Source organism: Podarcis bocagei (assembly GCF_964188305.1).
Source record: "Podarcis bocagei genome assembly, chromosome: 12".
In the NCBI taxonomy this organism is placed as follows: domain Eukaryota; kingdom Metazoa; phylum Chordata; class Lepidosauria; order Squamata; family Lacertidae; genus Podarcis; species Podarcis bocagei.
The window spans coordinates 18,668,998-18,683,643 of NC_138137.1; the positions used below are offsets into that span (position 1 = coordinate 18,668,998).

Below are 14,646 nucleotides of genomic sequence, written 5' to 3' on the forward strand. Positions count from 1 at the left end.
GCCCTTCTTGTGCCCAAAAGGCTCCCCAGGTGCCTTCAATTTCAAAATAAAATAAAAAGGGCAGTCCCATTTAAAAGGTACGGCACAAAAGGAGAAAATGCCCCCAACTGCAACAAAGCAACATAATGGGATCTGTTGGGGAGTGGATGGTATGAGGTGCCGTAGAATCCTAGAATTTGGTAGAGTTGGAAAGGATCCTGGGGATCATCTAGTTTAACCCCCTGCAATGCAGGAATCTCATCTATGAGATTGCAAAGTTTCACATCTTGCTTAGACAGAATAGCAAATTGGAAACCATACCATAGTTAAAGCATAATCTTTGGAAGCTGGTCATTCAGAAGGCGAGATTTCCTACACGTATTCCAAAGCATCATCTTTACAGATCCACAATATGTTTGAGAGCTAATCACAGGCCCCTTAACTTGGTTTTTTCAACGATTTGGAGCAAATAAAATTTCAGTATATATGTGCCATGTATGAGTGTCGTCGCTGCTGTGTTCTATGAATTCATTTCCCCCTCTCTTCCAAATCAGTGCATCTGATTTGCTACATAAGTTAGGTTAGCCCTATATTTTTTTATTGCGGTCATTAATTACAATAAAAAAAATATCTTAAGACCTTTTGGAGAGGACTGGAAGTGAAGCAGCAGTCTCTACACGCTCAATAATAATACGTAATGGAATTACACCCTCCGACTCTGGATTGGGTCGTTTTCCAAACAAAATCGCAAGCGACGTGGCGCTAGCCTACTATTCCCACTCCACCTTTTGGGTGAATACGGTAATCTTTCCCCTTCTGCCCGCTTCCGGGTACTTGCAGAAGGAGGGCCGCCATTAGCCAATCAGAAAAAGGCTCCTGCAAGGCCGCTCGGTGACGTCACCGCGCTAAGCCGCGCCTACTGAGAATTTAGCGCGAGAGTCGTTTTTTTCCATTACGGCGAGCGGGGCTGGGAGCCCCGAGCGGCTTCTCTCGTTCCTATGGCAACAGCAGCAGCGGCGTTACCCGTCTCCCCTGGAGCGCCGCCGCCTTCGCAGCGGCTCGCCATTGGTCGAAGGAATCGATCGTTTAGAAGGAGGCGCGCTTTCATTGGCTGGTACGTTTGTCAGTTGGCTCGCTCAGCGGGGCGGGGGGGTTTGGTCTTTTTTAGCTCGGATTAAAAAATAGTAATAAGAATAATAAGAATCCTAAAAAATAATAACGGAGAGGTGCGGTGGATCTGCAAACTGGGGAGGGGCAGAGAGATCGGGAATCCAAGGCGCCGCCCCTCCCTGTGCGAAGTGAGTAGAGCGAGGAAGGGGATGCTTGGGAGGAACGAAGGAAGCAGCGTTTTGTGGAGTTTCCCATCCCATAATTTATGATTGGATGGGAATTCCCAGCGGACCCCGGGGAGCAGGCCGGGGAGAGCCACTAGGATCTCTTCGGTGTCAGATTTAGCTTTGGAACATATGCAGTGCGTGGTTTGTTCTCTCTCAGATTTAGCTTTGGAACACTATCATCATCATCATTATAATTATAATAAAAGGTACTAGTACACATCATGAAGTTGTTACAGTAAGTGTCACACTTCTAACATTTTTTCTTGAGGGTGTGTGTGTGCCAGTACTGTGTACTTTTGAGTACCCCCAGAAAAAAGCACTTCTTTTTAAATTTGCACACCATAGTACCTTATATATGTCAGTATATTTATCAAGGCTTTTGAGGAACAGGTGTCAGCACTTCCTTAATTATTATTTTTTTAAGAGAACTTTTTATCGTTTTGGAATGTACAAACCAATATGGAAACCAGTCATCAATAATAGGAGGTTGCTAGCAGGCCACTCATCTTTTTAGTTCCTGCTCCCCCGCCCCCCAGCCATCGAAATGGGAATCCAGAGAAATTAGACTTTGTGCATATTTTGACCATGATCTCTGAAAGCTCCATTCCACTCAGCTTTGCTTTTAAGTTCTTGAACAACAGTTCCCCTTTCCCCTTGACGTGCACATGCTGTGTGACAAACCATATTTGAAAGTGAGAAGTATCTCAAAAGCGATTCGAGATATGGCATGTAGATTTGTGGTTAAAAACAACGAAGGTGAAGAATCCCACTTCGTAAGCAGGAGCTTTTAAGAGAAGCTAAAACAGCTCTTTCATACCTTCCAAGTGTCCCTATTTTCCAGGGACAGTCCCAGATTTACAGAAGCCATCCTGGTTTCTGATTTGATCCTGGAATGTCCTGCTTTTCCTTAGGACGTCCCTATTTTCATTAGAGAAATGTTGGAGGTTATGGAGTTATGCAACCCCCGAGCCATAGAAGTCATCTGAAGGCAGCCCTGAATAGTTTAATCTTTAATTATGATTTTAATCTTTTATTATGATTTTATATATGTTGGAAGCTGCCCAGAGTGGTGGGGGTAACCCAGTCAGATGGGTGGGGTATTAATAATATTAATGGAATAGGACGTTCCTATTTTCATTGGAGAAATGTTGAAGGGTATGCTCTTTTGATTTATTTAATCCTTGGACCTATTATGTATTCTTTGTTTTCTTTCCTGTAGACATCTCTTTCTCCAGTTACTCAGGTCATCTACTGGTATTGTCCTTCACTTGTCAAGTGAAAAAACAACATTTTTACATTTGTTTTCTCTTCAGAGGCATGATGTGTTAATTCTGATGCCTTGATGTTATACAATGCCTGATCAACACAAGAAGGTGAAGACCACAGACAAGGCAACTGATACCAAACTTCAAGGGTACTGTGCTTTTCGCTAAATGTCAGCAGTGACTCTCTGGAATCTGCACCAGCTGCCAGACAGAATAGTTTAATCTGAATCGCTCTGTGTACATGGTGACTGTTACTCTGGTCACCAAGACCTTTTCACTTTGACAGAAACAATTGGTGGTTAAGAAGACTACACAAATTGTGGGTGTGTAGAGCAGACCGCTGAGGCAATATTGTGGAATGCTTGATACAATGCCATAGAAATATAAACTTCAATATTATTTCATTTAGATTACTTACTGATGAAATAAGGTAGTGTAATGTGTTGTTAATAGGCATATAATTTATGTTTTCTCCTAGGGATTACTCAGACCTTAAAAGGCTTCTGGCACTACTAAATGTCCAGTCAAGCAAACAACAGGTATTTTTCATTAGCCATTTTGTAACGGCAGGCTGTAATTATTAATTTATTCATTATTATTGAAATTAATTTGATTTTGGAAATACTCAAAATTAATATTCAGATATTCAAAATTAATTTTTGAACAGTAGCTTTCAAGCTCTGCCTAAATATGAGGGTGGGAGGATCCTTTTTAGGGATGGATGGAGTTGAAAAGAAGGAACCCATTGCATATGGGTTTTCTTTTGTTTCTTCCCAAGGAATTCTGGGAATTGTAGCTCTGAGAGAGCAATAGGGGTTCCTAATACCTCTCAGCACCTTTAACGAACTACATTTCCCAGGATTCTGGGGGCATGATACTGTTTTAAATGTATAGTGTAGATAGGATTTGTGAGTTGAGGTAGGTCGTGCCAATAGTAAAAGTATTTCTTTAAGAAACTGCCTGTGCCCTTTAAATAAGTCTTTTTTCTGGTACCCTGTTATAGAGAGCTGCCATCAACAACTCCTCTCAGCCCTCACCATTGGCCGTGCTTTCTGGGGTTGAGGGGAGATGGAGTCTAGTAACATCTAGAGGGCCACAGGTTCTTCATCCCTTCTGTATACATAAACAACTTATTCTCAGGAGGCAGTGCTCTCATTCCCTGCTCTTAATAAGCTCACTTTGTTCTCTGTCTACTTCTGCAGAGCAGGTGCTTTCTATTCCAGGAAGGCTATTTGAGGAGAGATCTCTCCTCGGTTTTTGGTCCAGGTTTTTTAAATTTCCCTGAAAAGTATAGATGCAAGCTTCCTGCTTCTTTGAGAGCATTCAGCAAGGCTAAGCAGCCATTGCTGCTCAGAACTTTCTGCATCATGTGCACCCAACTGCCATTTTGAGAATGCTTGCTATGTTTTCATTCCTTTCCCCCTTGCATACTCCAGCTGCATCTTTTCAAGATCTGTGTGCAGTTATGGAGAAGAGACAGCCTAGAGTGCTTTGAAATCTGCTGTATATATTGGATTATTATTTTTAAAAATTATCTCCTTGTTGTCTGAATTCAAAGGTTAAATTGCCCGAGGTCCCAGTGACAATCACGTATTTTCCTCTGACCCAGCTAAACACTTTATATCATTTGTCTTATAGTAAATCTCCTTTGCATTTGCAGCTGCCAGCCCTTAACTTTGAAAGTTCTAATAATAGCATGACCAAGTCTGAGCAATACTCCAGCAACCCTTGTGGAGAGAGATGTAGAGGTCAATGGCAAGAATCGACTGAAGCTGTTGAACTCGAACACTTTAGGTACCGTGCAGAAAAGAAAATGAATGTTTATTGTATTTATCTGGATCCAATTCAAATCCTTTTATGCTATATATATATATATAATCTTTACTATTGAGCGTGCTCTAGTGTCATTGAAATTCTACTCAATATTGAACCAGAGCAGATTCCAACCTATAGTTAGCAGAGTAAAAACTTAAACACGTTGCAGGATTCCCAGAAAATAGACCAGAGGTGATTATATTTCATCCAGCAGAGCTTTACTGCCACAGAAGGCAAATGAGCATAATGGTCACAAATCCAATTCATTTAGGATCGGCACTGTCCATAAGAAATCCAGTTGCAGCAGACTTAACTTAAACTTACAATAACTTATAACAAGACTAAACCTTAGCACTAAGCATACAGAACACAACACCAGACGGGAAAGAAAGAGAAAGTGAAACCCAGGCGCCATCTGGCCTTACTTTTATAGTCAGCATAACCTTGACAGAAAGAGGTAAGAGAACCAGTTCAAACCAGCTGTACTTAGCTTCTCTGAAGGTATAACCCAAACATCATTGGTTTCTTTCACACAGAGAAGCTTCCAGAAGCTTCTTGAATTAAGTAGAATAGGAAAGATCTCTACACATCAGATCAATACTTTTTGCACTAAGAAATGCAAACTGACATCTAGAACCTCATGGGATAATAGTAAATAAATTCAATCATAAGTGACTTTAAGACATACTGTATTATTGACATCTGACAGGGCTGTCTTAACTGTGGCTCAGATGTAAGTCCTATTGAATTGGATAGGGTTATTCCCAGGTATTGGGGGATAAGATGGCAGCCTTCATTGTTGCCTTGCATACAGGAGGCAATTTAGGATGTTTGCGGTCATCCTGAACTTCTGCTTTGCATGTAACACTGTAGATAGGAGTTTCAGAAGCCTCTTCTGATGGGCAGTCCATCCAGGAACCCAGGCCCTACCAGCACAGTGCTAGTATGCCATCCGGGAAAGATGTCCTTTCAGGTTTGTCTCTTCAAGATGAACTTGGCTGAACCTTGCACGCTCCCCTCCTAGGATAATTGACACCAGGCATGAATGGAATGAGTTCTTGTGGACCACTTTGCCATATTTATATGAAAGAGCAGCATACAAGTTAAGATAATAAATTAAGTCAGCAGTGGCAGTTGTAACATTCAGGGGAGAGGTAGGGACTGTTAGAATTCCTGCTCCATAATTGCAGTCATGGGATTGTTGTCTTTCACATGACGGTATATGTTTTAACTCCACAGAGTTGGAAGTGACGGAGACAGGATGTTTGTGTTACTGTGTTCCGTGAAGTGGGACTATTGTCCTTCGTTTTTTCTCGTTGCTGTCTGGTGCTAGAGAGAGAGGGAGCCATGTTGCAGTGCTCTGTGTCTATTTCTATGTAAATAAAGTAGGTTAGCCAAAATGCTGAGTTGCTGAGGTCTGTTACGCAAACTGCGAAGACTCTGCGGATCCCTAAGTGTGCTGATGTCTGTTGGCATCGGTCACTGTGATGTTTGGGCAGAATAAAGCTTTTGAAGCTCCCAAACGATCGACTAGGAGGGAACATGCCAGTCGGGCATGTGTCTCTGCCAGGGTCCTACTCGAGTGCAGGACAAGCTCCTGACAGGGACTTGCCCTATTATTTTCCCAGGGGGCTAACCAGTGAGTCCAAGCAGGAGCAGGAATCCAGTTTGGAGTACATGGATTGTAACCTAGTAATCTTTGTGGTCATTTTCATTAAGTCACTGTAGTAAAAAATGCATTTCCTGCACAGACAACCATCTCTTAGCATCCCATCACTGTGAGCAAAAGTATTTGTGCCTTGTGCAATGCCCATTTGCCTTTTTCTCCCCTTAGTATGAATTACAAGAATGAGAGGAAATTTAGTCAACATCCACAGCACAAGCTGTTTCAAGATATCTTCACAGCTTTGGTAAAGAACCGGCTGATTTGCAGGTAAGAAAGATCAGCTATGTCTTTACCTTTGGAATAAGTATCAAAGCACTGGAAGTTTATTGACTTTCATTAAAAGAAATAGCATTAGTTTGGGGTGTTCCAGTGAAAAGGTGGCATCTTGAAATTCTACAATCGGTCTAAAATTGGGAGGAAAAAGGTGGGCTAGATACGCAGTTCTGCTACCTTTCTAAGTTGTAGCCTTTTGAAATACTTCTAACGTGGCTTTCACTAAAATCTGAACGCCAAGAACTGTAAGATCGCCAGCACGGTTCTAACCTTGTCTATTCAGCAGTAAGTCCCACTGAATTCATTTACTCACAGGCAGATGGGTATATAGTTGCTGCCTAGGGCTGCTCTCCTAACCTTGTTTACTTGAAAATAAGTCCATGGAATCCAGTGGGACTTAATTCTGAATGGACATGGTGAGGATTTCACTGTAAGTTGTTACTGTTTGTAGGTAGTTAACAGCAGGACTTCATTTTTACAGTAACGGAGAGTGGATATTTTCATACCAGTGCATTTCATTGTTTGACTGCAACCGTGTGGCAAACTGCAAAATATTTTAATAATCAGATATTTGTTTTCTGAAAGAGGACAGTATAGTTAACAATAAAATTTATTTACCAGCTGCTTATTCAGTGCAGGGAAACTGTAACACATGACAGTTATTTTATGACATCTTCTGTTATTTTCTTATGTCACATTGCATATTTTATTGATATCCCTGTATCATTTTGAGGGTGGTATCTTGAGCATGGTTGCCCAAGAGGACATGGATGATGTTGACCAAGCTGCTGTATTAATAGCTCTGTGATGCCAGTAACATAAAATGATTTGCAAGGAAACTACTTGTCCTGTTTAATAACATGTAGCTGTTGTTGCTTAGAACTCTTGGCACTATACCCAGATCAGTGTCTATGGTACAAGAAAGGGAAGGTGGTCTTATGTGAAGATACATCAGTAGGGTTGTCACATTCCCAAAAGTGAAAATCTGGACAAAGTTGTTCATCTTTTTTGGGGGGAGGGGGGGGAGAAATTGTTGAGCTTTTTGGGAACATCTCCCCCCAAAATACCGTATTTTTTGCTCTATAAGACTCACTTTTTCCCTCCTAAAAAGTAAGGGGAAATGTGTGTGCGTCTTATGGAGCGAATGCAGGCTGCGCAGCTATCCCAGAAGCCAGAACAGCAAGAGGGATCACTGTTTTCGCTACGCAGTGATCCCTCTTGCTGTTCTGGCTTCTGAGATTCAGAATATTTTTTTTCTTGTTTTCCTCCTACAAAAACTAGGTGCGTCTTATGGTCTGGTGCGTCTTATAGAGCGAAAAATAGGATGCGTTTTTGGGCTGTTTGGGGAATTTAAAAGCATTTTTAGGATTGCCCTACTTTGCTATGCGTCCGGGTTTTCCTGGATATTTTGCCGCTTCAGCAAAATCCATTTGGGGAGCCTGATTCCCAGATGTGTCCAGGAAAACTCGGACGTATGGCAGCCCTACACATCAGTAGCTGAACTCTTGCCTGATTGTCCTGGTCTCCTTCGCCTGATTTGTATATGCATATTAACTGGATCCAGAGAACAGTCTTGGCCTGTCTCTCCTTCACCCTGCCTGCCTGCCTGCATTGCCCTGGTTTTGAAGTTGGAGTAATGTTTTTATTTTATGTATTCATTTAAATAGTTCTAAACCATGCTTCCATAGAAAAATAGAACAAGGTGGTGTGCAATGCAAAAACCTAACAGCACAACCATGAGCTCGGTAAAAATATCAACAGCATATCAGCCAAAAATATAAAGCTTGCAGAAGATTGCCTGAACAGTGCAGTTTGTCAAAGAGGTCTAAAAGAAAGCAGGGATGACTCCCCCTAGACTTCTATTGGCAATGAGTTCATCATGGCCTTCTACGTGAAAGGCTTAGACCCTCCTGAAGACCAGCTGACTCTCAGCAGCAGTGGGGACCACCAAGGATGCTTCATCAGTAGATCTTAGTGATCAAGGTGGGGCATCAGGAAAGGTCCTTAAGATACTGTTTAGAACTTTGTGAATTAACAGCAGAACTTTGAATCTGGCTGGGTAGCATGTGGACAGCCATATGCTCACCCTGCTATTGATTATTCTGGAGGAAATATTTTGCTCCATGGGCCCAGCCATTAAGGTTCTTTCAATATTCCTCCAGGTGACCTGGCATTTCTTGTTTCCTTTTCCTGCCACCAGATTGAAGATAAGATAAACATCTGTGTATGCTTCATTTAAAATATATTTGAGGAAAATGCAAGCACTTTGTTTTTGAAACTGAAACGGGCCCCAGAGACAAATCTTTGAACTTCTACTCCAGAGAAATCTTCAGAGATTTCCCTTTTTTTTTTAACTCAACTGAACTTACGCATCAAAAACGCTGTCTTGTGAAAGCCAATGCGTTCTGCTTCAAAGAAATGCCCTTGAAATTTAAGGTGTGAAGAACTTTTATCACTAACTACAGTATACAAAACAACTCTAAGACATGCTTCCCTAGTGTGTGACTAGCCCCGTGTCAGTCTGAGATACACAGTATTTTTCCTACAGATTCATACTGCACAGGTTACAGAAATGATGTAGCTTTAATTTTTTAAAAAAATCTTGAATTGAATACAAATGCATTAAACCTTACATTTATACTTCCTTAAGACTGATTTCATTGGTTTGCCTGTAACTCCGAGTAAACCCATTGAAATCAATAACTTAGGTGCATTGATTTCAAGGGGCCTTTTTTGAGAATGGCTTAGCTGGATACAACTATCTTATACAACGTCAGGATTCAAATAATTGCGAAAGCAGTTCTGCGAACGAAAGTGCCTTTAAGCTTCATTAAATGGCAACTTTTCCCTGTGGGACCACAAAGCTTATTAAACCTGGTTGGTGTTCAGAAGCAATCTGTGGTGTGGCATTTTGAGGGAGTGGCAGGAAGGGGGAATCAGGCTGAAGGGGAAAGCCCCAGTTCTGCTGTGCTTGCATGAAGTATTTACATGAGTCTCATCAGCTCTTTGAATGCTGCCTGTTGAATTTGAATTAAAGGACACTTTTTTATGTAAATAAGTAACCCTGGGTGAGGCGTTGTTATGTACTAAGCTTGGATCCTAAAACAACAGGCAGGTAGGATCCTAGAATGCAACAACCTGATTGGCCTGCAGCAGCAGCCCAATCAGGCTCCAGGAGCGAAACGTAATCAACCAATCAGATGGTACTCATTGTGTAAATAATGCACATAAAGCCTGAGGGTAGGGGGGTGGGGGTGGGAATTCAATCACTGTTCCTATGAGTTGAAATAGCATGAAATTACTACTCGATTCTGAGTATATTTTAGGTGTGAGGGTTTTTTATTTTTTTAAAGGTCTGCCATTACAAACATGACACAGTAGGTCAGGGCTGGGGAGCCTTTTTTAAAGCCAAGGGCCGCATTTATTTTGGAGCCACCTGTTGAGGGCCACATGGCAGTGGTGGTAACACCAGAGGCAAAAGTGGACAGAGCAATTAATGCAAATTTTACCTTTGTCAGTATGCTGGTTTCTCTGTCTTTCTACACCCCCCCCAAACTCAGGGAAGCAAGAGGCATTACCGAAGTTCATTCCACCCAGTCAAAACACTCAGGTAGTTTTCAAAGCAGGGCCAAGACTGAGTATGGCTGGGGAAAGGGCCTGGCGAGATGTCAGAGGGCCTGATAGAGAGACTTGGAGGGCCACATTTGGCCTTCAGGCCTGAGGTCTTACACTGCTTCTATCAGCGGCGAAACTAGGCTTAATAACCAGGGCAGAGACCCAGTTTGGCACACACTCCGTATGTGCATTTGCGTTCAGGCTGGGAGCCTCAATGGTGCCCCTCTGGAGGCTTCACCCGGGGCAGAAAACTTGGCTAGCCGCTGCCCCCTCCTGTATCTTTGGCACAGCTTCAGTAAGTCATGTACCATATTTGGTATTCTGGGTCTGATCCTGAACATCATATCACAATAAGAGCCCTGCTGGATCAGAAGGTCTGTCTAGTTCAGAATCCTGTCTCCTATAGTGGGAAGCATGTTAGGAAAGCAGTAGTTTTGCAGCACTGAAGCCTACGGGCAACTGGCGTTCAGAGGTAAGCTGGCCATTTAGCTGTTATGGCTAGTGGCTGCAAACCAGACCAGTCTTCCATGTGATCTAATCTGTTTTTCAAGTCATCTAAGTGTGTGTGTTGGGGAGCGGGGGCAGCATAACCCTAGCAAGTGCCTGCAAATTCCATAAGTAATTGTGCAAGGAAGTCCTCTTTGGTCTGCCCTGAATTTGTTGCCAATCACTTTTGCTGGTGATTTTGAGTTATGTGAGAAAAACACCCTGTTTCCGTCACAGCTTGTGTAACTTTATGAGACTCCATCACAGCCTCCCTCCAAAGTTAGCTCCCCAGAACATTTCAACATTTTATCTCAAGGAGGAAGGGTGCCTCAGTTCCTCAACCATTTTTGTTCACCTCTTTCTGGACATTTTCCATTTGTACAGTTTTCCTTGGAGATGGAGTACAATTTCCTCTGGAGATGCAGTAGCCCAGTCTGTACATGGGAGTTGTAGTTCAGCAACCTATCTGTCCAAGCAAGCATGGACAGTGGCCAGGAATGATGGGCGTTGTGATTCAATAAATACACGAGACGTAACCGGCTGTGTTCTTAGATAAATAAGGTATACTATTCATAGTATCAAATTATAAATTTCAACGGAAGTAACTCAAAAAATCCACATGAAAGGTTGATACAGTTCCACTAAATCCTTACACAGACAAGGATTTTCAGAATATTGGCCTTGTTTCGCCGTCCTGGGCTTCATCAGTACTTAAAGCTCATATGTGATATTACAGGACAGTGGATCTTATGGCATAATAGCAGCTACTATTAAGGATTTTGTGGAACTGTAACAACCTTACATGTGGATTTTTTGGACTTTACAAACAGACAGATGGAATAGACACCATTACACGGATGGACCTTATGCATGAACTGACTAAAGAATGATCTGATCCACTTTATGAGTTACTTCCGTTGAAATTTATAATTTGATACTATGAATAGTATACCTTATTTATCTAAGAACACAGCCGGTTACGTCTTGTGTGTTTATTGAATATGCTTTACGTGACCAAATTTATAATTTGATACTATGAATAATATACCTTATTTATCTAAGAACACAGCCGGTTACGTCTCGTGTGTTTATTGAGTATGCTTTACGTGACCATAGGTTTGTTTGTTGTTGTTTTGCGGGTGTTGTGATTCATCAAACTCTGAAAGACCAAAGGATCCCCATACCTGGTCTATACTGATTGGCAGTGCGTCTCCACAATTTCAGACCTTATACCTTCCACATGCAAAAGAGATGCTCTGACGCTGGACTATGGCTTTTTTCCCTAACTGTTTTATCATTAACTGATTTTAAATCAGCACTTTTCTCCGAGTGTCAGAAATCAATCTGGAGCCCTGTTATTGGCCAAGAGGCAACTGATGGGAATGTGGAAAAGATCCGCTGGACATGGTGATTTTTTTGGTCCGCAGAGATTCCTCTAAATAACCCAGTTCTTGGGAGTCTACGTGCATCCATTGCAGCACAGCCTTTATTTTTATCATATTATTTTTAGCCTTTGGCTTTATTCCCAGCATGGAACGGACCTGCTGTGCTAATCAACCATAACTGTTTCAGCAAGGGGGGGAGGTGGTGAGAGAGAGAGCTGGATATATACACAAATTGTATGTGTTTAGATATGTATCCATTCATCCATATTGATACTCATCTTTAGAAAATGATAAAGTAGTTTATTAGTTCATCTGGTATTACTGGAAAATAATCTGAATTAAAAATATATATACAGTTTGTATACAGTCTGCTTTTACTTTCAGCTTACCTTGGCTCGTAATCTCAAAGTGTTGACGTTGAAACTGGGAAGGCACTGAAATACACACCCTCTGTTGAAATTATTGGAGCTGCACTGTAGTCTAAAGATTAGCATCGGAAACAAATTAGGTGTGCTAGATTCAAACTGAAATAGTTGAGGTTCAGATGACTAATTGTGCACTCCATAAAAATGCAATGTCTTGTCTGCCAATTGGCTGAATATAGAACCTTTATTTAGATTTTCAATCTTGTGTTTGCTTGCTGACGTAGCTTAATTGGACCAACTTATTAATGCATTCTTTTTACCTGTTTGTTGCAGGGAGTGGGCTAACCGAGCATCATCTATCCACTTTCTGAGAGTTTTAATTTGCATAAGATTATTAATGAGAGACCAGTGCTATCAGGTTAGTTTGCCCATGGTCACCTCCTTGAAACATAAAATAGGAACATGATGCTAAAAGTGGCTGCTTAGATATTAGTGCAGCATTCATTTAGTAGGCTTGGTCAGCTGATGCTGTACTAGCAACTTTGCAAACAACATTTGCCAAATATAGATAGCAACCCCCTATCTTAGAGCCCCTCCAGACTGGGTTTTGTGTGGGTGTATCCTGCAACGTGCAGTTATAGTGCATTAATGATGGATTTGTACTGGACCGTCCACAAATCATTCCACCTTTTTAGCTGTTCTGCGGTGCTCCCCCAGTGTTATTGCATTATCGCCATCTAGAGGGGGCACTCTTGCAACAAAAGCAGAACAGAAAATAAACCGCAACATTTGCGGCCTAAAATGTTGCAGAATATCAGCAGGAAGTGACAGGACATGCACTGATTGGAGAGGAAGTGGTCTGCCTGCCCCAAAACCTTTTCAGGTGCAAACAGTATTGAAAGTGGAATTGTGTATAATTCTCCCAATACACAGATCACACATCATCAAGAATGAGCAACAAAAAGGGGGTCTGAAGGGGCCCTTTATAAACTTGCATGTCCGGCTTTGAGCTGCTAGTTGGGACGCGGGTGGCGCTGTGGCCTAAACCACTGAGCCTCTTGGGCTTGCCGATCAGAAGGTTGCTGGTTTGAATCCCCATGATGAAGTGAGCTCCTGTTGCTCTGTCCCAGCTCCTGCCAACATAGCAATTCAAAAGCATGCCAGTGCAAGAAGGTAAATAGGTACCGCTGTGGCGGGAAGGTAAACAGTTTTTCCGTTCGCTCTGGTTTCCGTCACGGTGTCCCATTGCACCAGAAGTGGTTTATTCATGCTGGCCACATGATCTGGAAATCTGTCTGTGGACGAACGCCGGCTCCCTCGGCCTGAAAGCGAAATGAACACTGCAACCCCAGAGTCACCTTTGACTGGACTTAACCGTCCAGGGGTCCTTTACCTTTTTTACCTGCTAGTTGACTTACTGAGGCACTGCAATCCTAAGCATACCAGCTGCCATGCTGAATCCAGGGGACTTTGAATTTAACATTGGTAGTTGGTTGGGAGCAGGCTGCTAGGAATCTTCCGGAAGTTTTAAATACTGTACTTGCTTTGCCTCTTCCTCCCCTCTTGTATAGGAAGCACTCCACAACCTGGGAGGGATCGACGCCTTAGCACAGGTAACCATCTCTGCCTTTCACAGTGTTTTGTTGCCCGTTAAGTTTGCCAAAGGCAAGGACGGAAGTCATTGCAAAACGGCTTTCCCTCTTGGAAGGTGAAACTGTAAACACTAAACACATGCGATGTTTTCCATTTCCAAGGGACCATAAGGCAATGTTAGTTGCAGCTTGGCTGAATTGCAGAAGTGACCGTCCTGTGTAATTTGATTAGACTCTGAATTGGCTGGCTTCTGTGAAAAGGGCATATGCCTCGGTGAGAGATCAGAATTATAATCTGCTCAGCGGGGCCATCTGCCTTGTCAAATTGGACTTCTTCTGGCCAGAATGAGAAAGTGCACACACAACTAATGAAGTATTTCATTTTGAGTAGGGTCCGGTCAGCACAGTGGTGTTTGTGGGTTTCGCTAAATAAATGCCTTTTTAAAATGGACATCTATCTCTCTCTCTCTCTCTCTCTCTCTCTCTCTCTCTCTCTCTCTCTCTCCCTCTCTATTCCCACATTAATAACAGCACAATGTACATAAGAAACCTCAGGATACTATCTTTACCAGGACCAGTCAGAAATAGCGAGCAAGTTTTGAGCGAATGAGATCCCTTTGCCCTTTTATTTATGCATCATATCCCACACCCAGCCTGAAGAAGAGTTCTGTTGAATACGAAAGCTTGCTCACTACTTTCGTGACGTTTTGGTTGGTCCCATTGAAAGAAAGCATTACCTACAATTATTTTTGGACTTCTTCTAATGGAACAATACAGCTACATGCAGTTTTAATGTACGTAGGCTGAGAGGAAGCTATCGATCATACCAGGAGCGGGATTAACTCCTCAGAATTGGGGCAGTGACTAC

General features: G+C 42.3%; 1 protein-coding gene across 6 annotated transcripts in view; it reads left to right on the forward strand.

Moving 5' to 3' along the window:
- Positions 1-732: 732 nt before the first annotated feature.
- NEK10 (NIMA related kinase 10) overlaps positions 733-14,646 on the forward strand; it is a 109,874-nt gene continuing 95,960 nt past the window's right edge. For 3 of the 6 annotated variants that reach the window (XM_081164369.1, XM_081164372.1, XM_081164374.1), the window contains exons 1-7: positions 1,114-1,277; positions 2,630-2,730; positions 3,060-3,120; positions 4,242-4,375; positions 6,231-6,329; positions 12,520-12,604; positions 13,758-13,799. In XM_081164369.1, coding sequence (XP_081020495.1) covers positions 2,669-2,730; positions 3,060-3,120; positions 4,242-4,375; positions 6,231-6,329; positions 12,520-12,604; positions 13,758-13,799 — 483 coding nt within the window. In that variant the 5' untranslated portion in view covers positions 1,114-1,277; positions 2,630-2,668. Of the gene's footprint in view, positions 1,094-1,113; positions 1,278-1,381; positions 1,451-2,629; positions 2,731-3,059; positions 3,121-4,241; positions 4,376-6,230; positions 6,330-12,519; positions 12,605-13,757; positions 13,800-14,646 lie in introns of those variants that run through there. The other 3 variants (XM_081164370.1, XM_081164373.1, XM_081164371.1) reach the window with 3 other exon arrangements.